Raw genomic sequence first — 10939 nt, forward strand, 5'->3', positions numbered from 1 at the left:
GACATCAGTTCAATGTAATTGACTCAAACCCAAACCCCTCTCCTCTCCCCCTGCAGTCTCCGGTCCAGTCTAGCCGAGTGGCGAGTCCACGAACCAAACCAGAGAAAGCGGGGAGATCGCCGGGAATTCTCCGATGACCGGCGGCAGCGGAGGCACCACCCGGCGTCCATCCGCCGCCTCCAGGAGCCGCGGGGACCCCTCCTCCTCTGCCCCGGATCCGGACGCGCGCCGGGCCGCCGCCGCCGCCGCAGCGCGGCGCAGTGGCCGCGGCGACCATGGCCCGCTGCGCGTCATGGCCGTGAGCGCCCGAACCCTCCTTCTCCTAGGGATTGCTTCCGTTGCCCTCCTGTCCGTCGCCTTCCTCGCGTATACCGGCGGGTGGTGGCAGGCTGAGGCGAAGTCGGAGGGCGCCGCGGCGCTGCGCAGGATGGCGCGCTCCGTCACGCCGCTTGATGCGCCCCGGATGATGGATCTGCCTCAGGTGAGGGTCATCACCTCGTAGCGTCTCAATTGACTAGGCAGGTGTTATGTCATTCTGCAAGGTGTGCGTGCTCTGCTAGAACCTGCAACAGTGGAACTTAGGACATTGGAATTATGTAAGAGCTACGCAAATTGGGGAAGGACACCACTGTTGTACTGTATGTCTCAACCACTCGGTATAGATGGTAGCTAGTTAATGATGAGTTTTGGTTACATCAGTACAATGAACTACAGATTGTGTATGCTTTATTAGTGCTCTGGTGAAGTAACTTTTAAGGCCTCCTTTGGTTCATAGGATAAGAATATCATGCGAATAGGAAAACCATTCCTACAAACCAAAGGGCTTCAAAGGACTTTTTCCTACAAAATTCCTATCCTTCAGAATTCCTACAAAATTCCTGTAAACCAAAGGAGGCCCGTGTGGTAGTAAATCCTCCCAGTGATTTGCCATAGGTCGTTAAACTTGTTAAGAGGCGTGAACTAGAATAGGGTGTGTAGGTGAGATAAAACTGCTTTCGACTATAATGTGTATGCATTCTAGTTCTTTACTAGGCGAGTATTTGATTTATTCTGTTCTAGATGATTTATATTGATTTTTGGTTGTAAACCAATTAGATTTCTGATGGTTAATGTTGACTGGCTGCAGTTCCAAGGTGATCACAAAGAAAGCTTGTATTGGGGTACTTACAGGCCAAATGTATATCTTGGAATTCGTGCTAGGTACTTAACTTTGGTGATCTCTTCCTCTTTCCCTTATAACATGCTAGTTGGAATGATTCTGTTCTCTTAGTCCTCTTGGACATGCTAGAACTATCCATGAAAACTTATATTGCTAGCATCATTAGTTGTTATGCTGTGAATTTACTTGTCTCGTGAACACGAGGCAAACAGAGGTATTTTTTGTTCTCATTACTCATTAGGTTAGTTCCATTGTGGAGGGCTGGAGTTGTGGTATACAATTTCTGCTGCTGGTGCAGCACGCTGTTTTCCATTAATCAGAAGAAATAATATGTGTGTGTGTGATGGCAGCTTTGTACTACCAAGCTTGTGAAAAATCCATACTAATACAATTTATATTTCAGAACTCCATTGTCTCTAATTGCTGGGTTGATGTGGATTGGCGTGAAAAATGGACAATATTTTATTCGCCATGTCTGCCAAGATTCTGACGAGCTTAGCAAATATGGGTGGGCAGATCACAATGGTAGGGATTATGGACGTCAAGAGTTGACTGATCATGGCTTGCACTTGACCACTAGCTTTCTAAAAGAGAAAGGAGATGGCAGTGGCTATGGAGGAGACTGGGCAGTTCGATTGGATGCTAAGAATGAGGGGTAAGTCCATATTCATTAGGCGCAAACTGAAAAAAAAAATCTGATTTAAATAAAGTAATGTTTGACACGAGATGGAAATACTGTTATTGTTTACTTGAGTTGACCTCTTCATCACCAAATACAACATTTGGAAGTTGCCATATGTTCTTACTCCTGCAACATTATCTAAGGAACAAAAGGGAATTCATCTCATGCCATTACAATTAATTTAGGTCAAGTTTAAGTGAAGCCCAAGAAAGCACCACACATCTGTTCTTCTATATTGCTGACGAAGCAGGAAAGTTGATCACTATGGGCTCACATGAGCCTCCCTCGAGAGGTCCTGTTCTTTTGGCCTCTGGATCGCATGAAGAGATTGGTGATTGGGAACTTTACCTGAGATCTGAGGTATACATATACTGTGGCCTTGTTAGTCCTAGTTTTTAGGGGTTTTTTGTATCACTTGATACTATTATGTAACATGATGCCATATGGTTGACATCTCTATCGTCATTTATGGAACGCTGTCACAGGACAATTTGGAAATTCACAGAGCTGGATTCCAGACGATCAGTATGCACAATCTAAGCGACCTAGTACAGCATGCCCTTGTGACTAATGTAATTCCTAAACTCTTGTTCCTTTACCTGTATATTATAAAGTTGGTTTGCATTTATAGCTACATCTGTGGAACTTTGTAGGCAAGGCAAAGTGGGAACCTTAATCTGCCAGACATGACAGAAGACTCTTCAAATGCAATGATCTATCAGGTACTTTAAAGGTGAAGACACGTTTTTTCCCCTGTCAAGTTATTCCATCAATATACAGTACATCCTCGTGTATGTGTCAAATCAAGAATGAGTCAATAACACCCAGAACTTGAGTAATATTTTTTTGCCTTTCTAATTTATGTTTTCCCTCTGTTTCCACAGGTTTCAATAAAACTTCCTGCCAAAATAGACATGGTGTTCTTGTCAGGGGCTGGCTCAAAAAATCCAATGACTGCAGAACGTGTTAACAGGCTAACAGGTGATTCTGCTGCACGGTGCAATACTGCTTATAGATAGGAGACATATTCATTATTGGATTACATGGACATCATCTATAATATGCATGCTCTGAACATTTTGAAGGAAGTAACGCGAGATTTTGACTTTGTCTTGCTTCCCCGCATCAGATATGAGATCCGTTTTACCTGCATCTTGTCCTTACGTTGAACCTGAACTTCAGGAGTTTTGGAGGCACGATGTATTCATTTTGTTTGTTAATTGTTATATCAGTAATGATGTCAAGATTTTCAGGTCCCATGCTGAGCACCCGCCTTGAATCAAAACAGAAAGATTTTGAAGAGAGATATGATCAAATTTTCAACGTAAATAATAAGGTGTGCTCCTTGGGTCAGTTTTGTACTTTCCACAAGCTCTTTTTTGCAGTCTCTAGAGTTATTTTTCCCACTGTAGCACTGCTTCCTAGGAACCCTGAATTTAATTTCCCAAATCAAAAGTATTTGTACTTACTCTTGCATTTGTGTCCGTGTTTATGGGGCTGTACATGACAGTTACGTTTTTGTTATTGGTTGTGTGCTTTACAGTTGTAGGATACTTTAATGCTAATGGATTTTTTGCTAGATAGATAAATATTGTTCCAGGCAATCAGTAAAGCTTGGCTGAGGACTATGTAATGGACCTATGTTGATGCTAGTGTTGCTCTGATGCAGATTGTTTCCAAAGAACTATCTGTTGGTAGAGCTGCCTTGTCAAGTCTACTTGGCGGTATTGGCTACTTCTACGGGCAGTCAAAAATTGCACTTCCCAAAGGTTTTTCAGTAAGTTTTAGAGTTTCACCTGATATTCTTATCTATGTCTTTCTCATGGCTGTTTGCCACCTTATGTATGTGTAGTAATCTACTCAACTGTGCTGAATCTATTTCTTTTGGGCAGTAGACCAGATACAGATTCTAGGTTATTACCATCACACAAACAAATAATGTTGAAGATTTTTTGTTGCAGCAAAAAAATGGAGATAAATATATTCCATATTGGCCTGCTGCACTATATACAGCTGTGCCCAGTCGCTCATTTTTCCCTAGGGGATTCCTGTGGGACGAGGGCTTCCATCAGTTAGTCATTTGGTAAGCATTCTATCAATTCATAATGTTTGGTGCATGGCTTCTGCTACTCCATTCGTTATCTGGACAACTTCCCTGCCTGTGCTGGTATTATTGCTCTCTGTGAACACACTTCCTTGATGATGATGTACAGGCGCTGGGATGCCCATATATCCATGGACATAATTGGCCATTGGTTGGATCTAATTAATGCGGATGGATGGATTCCTCGAGAGCAAATATTAGGGGCTGAAGCTTTAAGGTTAGTATCCACTACGAGGGATGGACCCTCCAACATTCTTATCTATGTCCTTCTCATAGCTAGTCATAAATTTGATATGTCAGTTCTTATATCATCTAGTTTTTGGCTTCATGCAGTAAAGTTCCTGAGGAATTCGTTCTGCAGTATCCTTCCAATGGAAACCCTCCGACATTATTTCTTGCGCTGCGTGGTAGGACCAATTCTGTTCATCGGTGTTGATAATTGAGATATCTAATTGCTTTCTTGGTTTTTCTCTTTAATTATTCGGATTATTTGGTTTGTACACACTAGATGCTTTAAATGATAAATGTTGATGTGTAAGGCAGAAATTCAGCTTACATACTAATGTTCCCTGCCTCTACCCCTTCTTTCTTCTTTTGAAATTTGACTAGCTTCTCTCTTGGACTTACTCAATTACTCTCTCCGTCCCATAAGAGCATTTTTGACACTACTAGTGTCTATTATGGGACGGAGGGAGTACTAAAGAACGATATGGCCAGATAGGCACCCAAATTGGTCATATGACTCTAACCCGGGTGGTCGGTTGGGAGGTTAAACAGCTTATTTACTGGCCGGTTCCCCCATCCCTCCCACTTTAAATATCCGAGGGCATGACAACAACACTCACGCAACCGTAAAAATGACTTTGAAGTCTTACAAATTATGTTGGGTTTATTTTGTTCGTGCATATGTATCCAATTATGTGTTGAGAGAGAACTGCTCACAGTGGCCTAGCATCAGAATCTTATTAATGTGTGGATCTGGTCAAGCATCAAAAACCTGTTTATGTGTAGAAGCGTGTGAATTATGATCAAGTGATTGCGGTCCAGTTGGTTTAATACATTTTCTCTCGCAGACTTGGCAAGTGGCATACATGCACACCAGTTTTCGGATGAGGAAGCTGAAAAGATATCCACTTTCCTTAAAAGGGCTTATGTACGGCTGAACTCTTGGTTCCAGTGGTTCAACAGTACGCAATCAGGTGAGCTTTGCTGTTCCAATGTCTTATACTCGGTCGTAGGTCATAACTAGTAAGAGTAAACGATTGGTGGCTGTGAAAATGGAACCAGTATGCTTTTCTTCTGCCAAGCACGGAAAAGTATGTATCGGTTGGATCTTCACTTTATTTTAAGTCATGCTCATCATAGTGTTTAGAGCACGCATGAACATGCTGAACTGCATGCTGTTACTGATTTATGGACATATTGTTGAACATGAGTATTACCATGCTTAGTTGTCTTCTGTTAGGGGCTATCTGTGATTTTATGGTAAGAAGAGTAGTTACACTTGACTACTTGAGCTTCCAAAGCCTTGACTCGGCTATGCTATTTTTAAAGAGCATTTGAGATATTTACTCTTGGTTCATTAATTGTAGAAAGCATTTCAGCATAAATACCAAAAAGCATAACCGAAGCTAGATCAAGGGTGCAAACATCTGGCACAGATGATAATCGTCTCTTCTGTTGACCATCTATATCTTCTTACGTTATGTATAGGAACACATCAAAGTTTTCAGAAGTTTATCTGTTTTCCCTTCAGTTTCTCTGGTTCCTTTATATATACTCTCTTCTCAAACTGACGCAAATAAAGTAATCCTTGATTAGTTTAGCAGACACTGTATCTCAGATCAACTGTTCTGATGAGAGAAATGTGTAACCAGCTGCTAGAATATGGAACACTAATATGCCCTGTCGAAGGATCTGCCTGTCCAAAGTTAGAAACTAACACTTTTTCAGGTTACAGTACCATGTGCCTGGGTTTTGATGGCCTGGAAAGAGATATGCTTCATTTCTTTGCACTGTTCTAAAGGGTAACACCTAAGCCTGTCTGACTGGTTGGCGGCTATGTGCTAGTTGCCAACCTGCCACTGCAGTGTCTCCCTAGCCTAAGTGCTTTATAGAACACTTTTTCTGTCACACGGCATTACGGTGTGCATTTAACCTTTCTGCGAACTGGTGTAAGCTGTAAAATATTATATATATGTTTTGTACTGTTAAAAGTCAATGTTTATTGTTGGGTCAGTCAACTGTGGATATTAATTTCCATTATATGCAGATTATCCTTTATGTTTTTGCTCGTCATGTCCGAACTTTTAGCTTGTTTATCATGAAGGTCTATTGACTTGATTGTTTTTTAGGGAAATATGAAGGGACGTTTTTTTGGCATGGAAGAGACAATATGACAACAAGGGAGTTAAACCCAAAGGTTTTTGAACAATTCTTAGTTGCTTGCTCCCACTTTGATCAGTTGATCCTAAAGTATATGCAAAAGCTATGTTGTTGGCAAATAGAGTTTATTCCCTTGTCTTTCTGTATAATTGCATTAGTGAGATCACTCCCAATGTTTCTAACTCCTTTACAGACTTTGACATCTGGGTTGGATGACTATCCTCGTGCATCTCACCCTAATGACGAAGAGCGCCATGTTGACCTTCGGTGCTGGATGCTTCTAGCTACAAATTGTATGCGCTCAATCGCCGGGTTTCTTAAAATGGACAGCTCTCTTGAGAAGGTACTGTATGAATATCTGCACTGGCTTTGTCTCAGCCATTTACCGACTTACTCTTTTTCTTGAAAAATCTATTATCTTCTGCAGGATTACTATAAATTGTCAGATCAACTTTCAGATTTTGAGACACTTAACAAGGTATTGCCTTGAAAGTTCTGGTAGTTTATTTTCGTTCATGAATGTTGTTTTTATTGTGTAGATCAATCAGATATCATCCTTTTAAGTCAATTAACTAATGGTATTACATTTTTGGATATGAATAGAGGCACTTGTTCAATGCTAATAATTATGATCCGATACAATCTTTTTTTATATGACCCTTTAAACATAGACAAAGAACTGTGCTAATTTACCAATAACTCCAGTGAATGCTGTGGTTTTGGTTCCTGCCCAACTTCAAGGGACCATATAAGCAAATTGTCTGGGGATAGTTTTGGGAAAACATGCTGAGCTTTCTGTTTGCTGCTGAGTATTACAGTATTATGGTTTCGTATGCCAGTAGGAGACAAAAAGTATGACACAAATGCCTTTGAATTCATGATGTGTTGTGTAGTCTTTTTTCTTTCTTCCAAAGAGCAGCTATCTACTAAATGCTTGTTATCGACTTATTCGGTTTGCATGTAACAAGCTGTGTTCAAGCAATAACTAGGCTTCCATTGTTCAATTGTTTGTTGCATTTTGACAGATGCACTTGGATGACAAAACTGGTGCCTATTTTGACTTTGGTAACCATACAGAAAAGGTTGGTGTTGCGCTTCCTCTCAGCCTTGTGATTTAGCTTACAGGCATGATTACTGATTTTGGTTGTAAGATCATTGTTAGGTTCGTTTGAGATGGTATGAAAATAGGGAGGCTATGAAACGAGAACTCCTGCGGGAGACATTAGAAGCCCCACATCTGCAATTAGTACCTCATGTTGGTTATGTCAGCCTATTCCCATTCATGATGGGGGCCATTCCACCTGTATGCTCACTACCTCCCATCTGTTTGCTTCTCACTTTTACCGTGTTTTTTTATCCCAGCCCAGTCATGCTCATCCTAAACTCCTACATTGATAAGCACTATTTAACTCTATTCAGGAATCGTGGGTTCTTGAGAAGCAGCTTGACCTTATATCCAACAGCTCTGTCCTATGGACGGATTATGGCCTCCGGTCACTTTCTAGAACAAGGTATATCTAAATATCTGTATTTATTCACTTTGCTAAGGAGCACAGCTCGATGGTTAAAATTGGAGGTACTCGTGACTTTGGAACTTCTAGAGCATCCATGTGGAAAACTGTAACTTCACTAGAGGGCCCAGTGTAGAAGACTTGGGGCAGTTGTATTACTATTACACTCAGGGCTAGTTTGGTAGCCTGTGATGACGGGGGGATCCCCGTCAAATACCGGGGCACAGAGCCCACGAGGAAAACTCGGCCCGTGGAAAACCACGACGACGTTTGGTCGCTCGCTCGCTCGCTAGGGATATGTTGCCCCGGTCCCCTTCCTTTCCCCGGGTGAGAGATCCACGCCCAGATAGGTTGGGGAGAAAAGCCACGACTCGCATCGAGCGATCTCCTCCAGCGCTACCTGAGCACTATACCTGGCGTTTTTTCTGGACGTGATCTTCTTCCCTCTAGCCTTCCAAACTACCATGGTGATCTCCCCTGGTAGGAGGAGGGATCCCCGATGGCCATGGCAATCCTCTGGTGGAGGATTAGGGCCCTGGGAAGCTATCCCCTTGCAACCAAATTAGGCCTCACTGAACAATATTACTAGGTCATTCAGTTAGTAGTTTCTGAATTATTTGCTGATCCATGGTCCAGCTCAATGTATATGAAGCGTAATACGGAGCATGATGCTCCGTACTGGAGAGGTGCTATTTGGATAAACATGAACTACATGATTCTTTCAGGACTCCATCACTATGCACACGGTAAACTCCTCGAACAATGCTGTGAAATGTACCAATACTTACCTTTCACAAATTTCACTGTATGCATCACACTCTTAACACTGCGTTGCCCTGTAGAGGATGGCCCATACAGTGTCAGGGCAGGGGAACTGTACGATGAGCTAAGATCGAACCTGATCCGGTATGTCCCAACTTTCTAGCACGAGAAACCGAAATGCGCTGAATTTCAGCCTCTCTAATGGACGCTTGGTGGTGCTAACTTATCTGCCTGCATTTACAGGAACATCGTGGGGAACTACCAGGAAACCGGGTTCTTCTGGGAGAACTACGACCAGAAGAACAAAGGGAAGGGGAAGGGCGCGAGGTCGTTCACCGGATGGACGTCCCTCGTCGTCCTGATCATGGCCGAGTCCTACCCATCGTTGCACAGGTAGATAGATGTATCGGTGTATCCCGAGCGGCCGCACCTGAGGTAGAAATCCCAACTGTAAAGGAAGGCCTGATCAGTGATCACCAATGTTGAGCTTGATTTTGACCGAAATGCCGGGAAGAGCTTCCCTTAGGAGCATTGCCGCTTTACTCGTTGGATTTTGGGGGTATAACTGCTAGTCACTCAATCATGATATATACGGGTTTTGTTCCTTGCCGCGGCAGTTATCCCCTGATTCCGTAGATTGGTTTCTCGAGTATGCCTTGTTTTTCCTGGGCTTGGAGATGCCAACGAGAAGTATTTATGAGCATGTAGACATCAGAGACAACGAAGCTGAGTATTACTGTCATCTGCCAACGAGTCATATCACAGCACCTTATTTATATTTTTTGACGGGGATAAATCTCGAGCGAACAGAGTTCTTTTCGTAGCGTTCCTTCCAGGGGAAAGAGCCCCGCCTGACCGGTGAGCCCTGGGTGCTGGGTGGGTAGACCTGCTGCTTTTGTCCCTTGTGGAACGGCCCCGAGTAGACTTGGAACTCGGAAGCATCGGCTGCTCTGCTCCGGTCTCGCAGACTCGCACGCACGCAAAGCTACGGATGCGCGCGCTTTTCGGCGTCGTGACGGACAAGTCGATCCCCGCTTTGAATGGAACCACGGGATACTATACTAGTACTGCTCTTTGTACACGCCCTCTACCACCAGCGAATCGTCCTGCTCAGAGGCGGTAATTCTGTTGATTTTTTTCAGAACAGAAATAAATGGAGGTCGTGGTCCTGGCAGGCAGAATCTCTTGCAATCAACGCGTGGTTCTGCCGCACCCATCGCTCGCCGTAGACTTGAGAAGTAGTAGCACTTGGCGCTAGTGCCGGACTGTAATTTTTTTTTTATGGAACTACCAGGGGAGGTGGCGGCATCATTCTAGCCGGGCCGTGGCGTGCTCGTCGAAAGAATGAAAGAATCATGTGTTCTAAAAAACCAGAGGGACTCGTGTGGGCTAATCATCGTAGCCATGTTGTCTGACCAACCCATTGGCGGGATCAATGGTCACATGACCGCCCAACTAATTGAACACCGCAATCATTTCTACGCTCACGATAAGCGCACTTGAAGAGTTGAAGTGTGGATTTCATGGAAGCCAAAGTGAGAATGGGAGCCCGTGTGAAGGCATGTCTTTGTCGAATCTCGCCCGAATCGGTCGGCGATGGTCTTCAGTGGATCTGTTTGGTCCAGTCTTGCATTCTTCATCTGCGTGTTGACAAGATTGATCCTTCTGATCTACGTCTCTCTTCATCGGCGACGGATCCTGCTCTGGTGCGCTGCGCGCTTTTATGGGGCCTTAGCACAACAGCTTCTCGACTGTCTACCACAACAAGGTTTGTTTGATTCTGGTGAGCCGACGTGCCTTCGACTCACTCATGTACTTGTATTTGTTGCTGGGTGATCTATCGACATTGTTGTAGTTTGTGTTACCTCTGTTGTTTTCTATACTGTCATGATTGATTATGAATAGATCAAAAAAAACCTCGTATCTATTAAGCAACAACCCACAAAGAAGAAAAACTATAGCAAGCCTCGGGGAGCCAAACTTGTCAGAAGGAGTCGTTGGCGCGCTATGGCGCAATGGGAGTTTGATAGTGCACTCTTGAACCCGGCTCGACAAGCCGGGAGAGGTGTCTACCATTTCACGGGCACAAACCCAAAATCCAAAGCGCGACTTACAAGAGGGATTAATCGGCGTTCAGCGGTAAAAAAATTCGGTTGTACTTTACCTTTTCCTAGTCATGAGTATCTACCGCATTTTTGCTTATCGACTTATGCTTTAAACCAAAAATTGTACTTTGAGGTGTGGTAAGGGCATGTTGTGTCTACATCATACACAAATAAAACATATTCAAGTCAATTCTCGAAATGGTAAAACAAGTAATACAAAACCATTGAAGC

The 10939-nt window shown here is 43.4% G+C and overlaps 1 protein-coding gene across 1 annotated transcript; it reads left to right on the top strand.

Annotated features, from left to right (window-relative positions):
• LOC125545753 (mannosyl-oligosaccharide glucosidase GCS1) lies at positions 1–9345 on the top strand. Its single transcript, XM_048709786.2, has 22 exons — positions 1–481; positions 1127–1200; positions 1563–1814; positions 2027–2201; positions 2327–2413; positions 2495–2563; positions 2726–2822; positions 3095–3177; positions 3511–3618; positions 3803–3924; positions 4055–4162; positions 4279–4352; positions 5019–5144; positions 6300–6367; positions 6524–6673; positions 6758–6808; positions 7356–7412; positions 7493–7633; positions 7750–7841; positions 8478–8587; positions 8684–8747; positions 8847–9345. The coding sequence occupies exons 1-22, from the start codon at positions 134–136 to the stop codon at positions 8998–9000; spliced, it is 2610 nt and encodes an 869-aa protein (XP_048565743.2). The 5' UTR covers positions 1–133; the 3' UTR covers positions 9001–9345.
• The last annotated feature ends 1594 nt before the right edge of the window (positions 9346–10939 follow it).

This window comes from Triticum urartu, chromosome 3A, assembly GCF_056163025.1.
Source record: "Triticum urartu cultivar PI428250 chromosome 3A, HENAU_Tu73, whole genome shotgun sequence".
Lineage (NCBI taxonomy): Eukaryota > Viridiplantae > Streptophyta > Magnoliopsida > Poales > Poaceae > Triticum > Triticum urartu.

Bases quoted from the DNA above. Each gene is read 5' to 3' on its own strand.
- LOC125545753 (XM_048709786.2), top strand. From the start codon at position 134: ATGACCGGCGGCAGCGGAGGCACCACCCGGCGTCCATCCGCCGCCTCC. The intron at 3,925-4,054 runs GTAAGCATTCTA...GATGATGTACAG, and splicing joins TTCCATCAGTTAGTCATTTG to GCGCTGGGATGCCCATATAT. The intron at 4,163-4,278 runs GTTAGTATCCAC...GGCTTCATGCAG, and splicing joins TTAGGGGCTGAAGCTTTAAG to TAAAGTTCCTGAGGAATTCG.